The sequence below is a fragment of the Ipomoea nil genome, unplaced genomic scaffold (assembly GCF_001879475.1).
Source record: "Ipomoea nil cultivar Tokyo-kokei standard unplaced genomic scaffold, Asagao_1.1 scaffold0688, whole genome shotgun sequence".
In the NCBI taxonomy this organism is placed as follows: Eukaryota; Viridiplantae; Streptophyta; class Magnoliopsida; order Solanales; family Convolvulaceae; genus Ipomoea; species Ipomoea nil.
In genome coordinates, this window is record NW_017617116.1 from 789,915 (window position 1) to 794,740 (window position 4,826).

At 41.0% G+C, this 4,826-nt stretch overlaps 1 protein-coding gene across 1 annotated transcript; it reads right to left on the minus strand.

The window, feature by feature from the left end:
• Positions 1-432: 432 nt before the first annotated feature.
• LOC109175784 (F-box protein PP2-B15-like) lies at positions 433-4,074 on the minus strand. Its single transcript, XM_019325139.1, has 4 exons — positions 3,692-4,074; positions 3,456-3,574; positions 885-1,341; positions 433-531 (listed from the first exon to the last, which is right to left on the minus strand). The coding sequence occupies exons 1-3, from the start codon at positions 3,953-3,955 to the stop codon at positions 903-905; spliced, it is 822 nt and encodes a 273-aa protein (XP_019180684.1). The 5' UTR covers positions 3,956-4,074; the 3' UTR covers positions 433-531; positions 885-902.
• Positions 4,075-4,826: the final 752 nt, after the last annotated feature.

Here is a 4,826-nt window from a genome sequence, read left to right on the forward strand (position 1 = left end):
CGCCGAAGTCCCTGGAGTGGCTATTCTAGAAAGCCGTGACTCCAAGCGATGTAGGCAAGCTGAACCGGCTCGGGATCCCCAAGCAGCAAGCGGAGAAGCACTTCCCCCCTCTGAAACGGCGCTGTCACCTCCAAGAGCGTTCTCTAAGCTGAACTGGCTCGTGATCCCCAAGCAGCAAGCGGAGAAGCACTTCCCCCTCCGAAACAACGATGTCACCTCCAAGAGCGTTCTCTTGAGCTTTGCACGTGAAACTACATATATATCCTCAAAGATCGTGGTCAACAAACGGTCAAATAGATGGAGGACCAAATCGGCAAATCGTGTCAAAATTGCAAAGTTAAGGACTTAATTGGTTGAAATTAAAAGTCGAGGACCAATTTGTGAATTTAGCTATAGTCGAGGGACCATTTTGGGTATTTACTCCATATTTAATAACAATCATCTTCTATTATGTTCATAACATTTGTTCTATAGGTCCGTAAACTTAAGCATTAATGTTCATAAACACTAAACTGAATGTATATCATATGTATTTACATTTACTCTATAGTAAGTTTATAATGTTTCTTTTATATATATGTTCATAAAAACAAACATTAGTGTACATAAACATTATACTTCATATGCATCATGTTTAACAACATTCATCATGTATTATATTCGAAATATTTGATCTATATATCCATAAACTTAAATTTTAATGTTCATAAACACTAAACTAAATGTTCATCATATGTATTTTCATTCGTTTTATAGTATGTTCTTAATACTCCTTTTATATGTTCATAAAAACAAAAACTTAATGTATATAAATATTATATTAAAGTAATATATGACTTTATGCAATGCAATAAAAACAAAGCTTAATATTATATTACAAATTTGAAGGTGCCATTATTGCATCATTTTGGGCGAAACTCAACCCCATCCACAATGAGGCCACACTTAGCATAAAATTGTCTGTTATCAAACAACCTTGCTTCAACCTCATCATCACCATCACAATCTCCTTTGGTAGTAGTCAAGAATTCCCCAATCTCTATCTCCATCCACTTGTCATCTCTCCGCCGGGGAATTTTTCCTCCGAGAAACATAGGATCGTAGCTAGGGTACGCCCGGGACTTGAGGTGAACCAGGCTTGCTTTCACTTCGGCTTCGCTATCACTCTCATGTCTCACAAACCGAACCGTAGCTTTCACTACTTCCAGGCCATGGTACACCGTTGCCACTCTGAACACTAGATATGCTGCATAGGTTGTTGCCGGGGACAACATTTGAGTTTGGATTCTGGCACGGATGTCTAAGAAGGTAGCGTTGATAATAGTTGCCACCTCTGAGAACCTGTATGTGATGGATGGGAATGTCTACGTTAGTGCTAATGGAGCAGCTAGCTAGCGTTAACAAGTAAAAAGATAATAAATTAATGATGTGTTTGGTTGGTGGGTTTTGCTCATAGGAATGGGTATGAAAGTGATTGTTGTTGTTTGTTTGATAAGTTTTTAGAATACTTCTATGGGTTTAGTATATCCCATCAATTGAAAAATTCATATCCAAATAAAATAAGGGTTTCATTCTCTTATTCATTCTCAAGCACTACTATTAGTAACTGATGGGGATATGGGACCCTAAGGGGTCCATTTTATTGGGAAAGTATTGGTCCCAGTGGGGGTGGTGAAAGAAGGAGGTTGGCCCAAGTCTTGTTGGGCTAGGAAGACAAGCACGCATGGTGGGCCGGGGTGAAGAGCATGGACCGGAAAGGGGAGGTAGGTATATATGGCGTGAGGGGGGGAGGTAGGTGGTCGCGGGGTGGCCGGAAGAACCGCCGGCTGGGGCGATGGCCCCAGCCGGCCACGACGCGCGGGCCTGCCCCTCCTCCCCCCGCGAGGGCACGGGGGCGGCGCCCGCTACGCCCACGGCCAGGGGCAGGTCGCCGGCTGGCGACACCGCGCCCGGCGCGTGGGGACGCGGGGGCGGTGGTCGCCGGCGCCCACGGCCAGGGCGGGACGCTGGCTGGGGCGCCGACCCCGGTTGGCGACGCCGCGCCCAGCGCCCTGTGGCGGGGGCGTGGCCTACGGCGCTGTGGCGGGTCGCCTGGCGGCCCGGGGTGGGGGGTGCGTGTAAGGGGCACGGGAATTTCCGAAGCATGTTGAACGTGCGGATTGGCGTACGGAAAAGGAAGGAGTGACGACTAAATTAAAGCACGTGGGGCATGTGGAGGCCCAGGAGGGAGGGGACAGGTTATAAATAGGGGTCCCGGATCCTTGGCTAAGGGCAACTCAGACACGACAGGCACTACGGTTTAGTGGTCTTGATCTCATACTCTCAATTTAGTCACCTGGGTTCGATTCCTACCAGTAGCATAGTTAGCTATATCCCATCCTGTGGGCCTTGTTCTTTGTATTTGGGCCGCCATTCCGGGCCTATACCTCGGGCTTTTGTACACATCGTTTTGGGCCTAGCGCCCTACCCCCGTTCTGTATCCCTGTACCCGGTTTATGGTGGACCCGGTCCCAATAAAAACATCAGTAATCATTCTCATTCCACCCTACTACCAACCATGTTAAATACTTTCATCAAAACCCATTACCATTACCATTACCGAGTATTTGATACCCATTCTGATTCCGATTCCGATTCCGATTCCGATTCCGATTCCTATGTGCGAACCAAACACACCCTAAACAAGGCTCAAACGCACCTAATAATCATAAATTAAAGATAACAGTCTCACTAGCATGGTTGAAAAAATAGCTAGGAGCTCGAAGGCGCATGGGCGACGAGTAATCGGCGCCTAGGTGCACATGTATTTTTTATTTTATTTTTTATTTTTTAAAATTTATTTAAATTTTTTTAATTTTGTTAAGACTTGATAATTATAAAAAGCTGCACGGTAAAGTATTAAAAGGCGCACGTTTAGTGTTAAAAATTACACTTTACAAAATGTGAAAGTGCAGTGCACATAATTAATGTTTGAATTTTAGAGTTTATGACTAAACTTTTTGGTTTTATTCAGTTTAGGAGTTCATTTTTTATTGCTTAGAGTTTAACATTTATAATTTCTGTTAAAAATAAATTTTTTCGGTGATATCTTGAAAAGTTATCTAAAAATACACATTATGTTGTTAAAAATTGCACAATATAGTGCTAAAAATTCCACGGCAAAATTGACAATAATTACAATAATGTCACAATATTTTTTTTTAATTCAACCCTACAGGTGAAAAGTGTAGTCAAATTCTAACTATCGATCTAATAAATCTAAAAATTGAAAAACAAGAAATAATTTTTTTTTAACACTTTTCACCTGTAGAGTCGATCGATAATTAGAATTTGCCTACACTTTTTTATTGGATCAAATCTCATACTTAATTGTATTATGTGTTCTAAACATCCTCAAAAGACATGATACAATTAAGTATGAGATTTGTAAAAGTAAATAACCTAGAACTAAAAACCTGGAATCAGCGGGAGATGTCCACTCCATTTGCAACGAGCTAGTATCTCCCCATGATATTATTTGTGTAGCTCCCAACATGTAGCATTTCTTCCCACTTCTTTTATCAACTGAAAATCTCTGTTTATAAATCATTAAATCTTGTCATATATTCATATAAAAAAGGGTAAAATAATTCATTTAATTTGCAGAAAAGGAAAAAATAAGATGAAAATGGGATGGATATAGGAAATTTACGAGTTTGCCCTGGTCTAAGAGGATAGGAGAGTGGCATAGGGCCAAGTAAAGGTCCTTCTTGGTGGCGTAGACAATAGGAGGAGGGAGTGATCTTGAGATAATGCTTTGATAATCGGACGGCAGAAATTTGTCCCAGACGACATCTGAGTCGGCGGCGGACTTGAACACGGCGGACACAACCGCCGATCTGGCTGCATCTTCCGGCGAGGTGAAGGAGATAATTTCCGCCACACAGGCTTCCGGCAACCTTGCAAAAGGCTCCATTTTAAGTCCACACCTTCTTTCTTCTGCTCGACGACCGATTATTTATTTATTTATTTATGCTATGAATAAAAATTGGTCGGAGAAAGAAAGTGGGAATCGTATGCCTGGAAGGCTTGTGTTATTTGTCATATATTGTATCAAAAATGGATAGGTAGGAGGTAGGACAATGGGTCAGCCGCCTAGTTTGACTGAAAGCAAATGTTTGTATTAAACCTTTGGACTTTTAGGAGTTGTTTAGTTTACAGAATGTCAGATTACCTTAGGAAATGTTAAATTGTTGAGAATGTTAGATTATTGGGAATATTAGATTTCTGTGTTTGGTTAAAATTGGGGTATATAATATAATCATGTTTTGTTTAGGCAGGGGCGGAGCCAGGATTTATTGGTGCCAGGGGCCAATCACAAAAGAGAGGATTCAACTGTCACCGCTTGTAGCCCAAGTTCACCGCGATTGTCATCGTCAACTCAACTAAGGAAACGAAAGAGAGGATTTAGCTACCATTTAATTACAATATCTAGACTTTTTGTTGGGGCGAAGATTGATGAATCCATCTCAAATAAACAATAATTCGTTAAAAATCCAAAGATTTAAAGAATAAAAAAGAAATGAAAAATTACCTATAGACTTCAGCTTGAAAATTGAAGCGAAATTACGTGTGTACCTGTTGTGCCTATCCGGTTTGGATGGTGTGAATATAAAACATACCTTAGAAGCTTTTTGGTCAAAGTACTTGCGAGGTTCCTGTACTATAATGTTTTGTTTAATGTAGTCTTTATACCTTTATTTTGTTAAATTTAGTCCCTGTAATTTTAAAAAGTGGTGCAATTAAGAACAATAGTTAACGGTGTTAATGTTACAGTTAACATGAGT

Bases quoted from the DNA above. Each gene is read 5' to 3' on its own strand.
- LOC109175784 (XM_019325139.1), bottom strand. From the start codon at position 3,955: ATGGAGCCTTTTGCAAGGTTGCCGGAAGCCTGTGTGGCGGAAATTATC. The intron at 3,575-3,691 runs GTAAATTTCCTA...ATTTATAAACAG, and splicing joins TCTTAGACCAGGGCAAACTC to AGATTTTCAGTTGATAAAAG. The intron at 1,342-3,455 runs GTTTTTAGTTCT...CATCACATACAG, and splicing joins ACATCTCCCGCTGATTCCAG to GTTCTCAGAGGTGGCAACTA.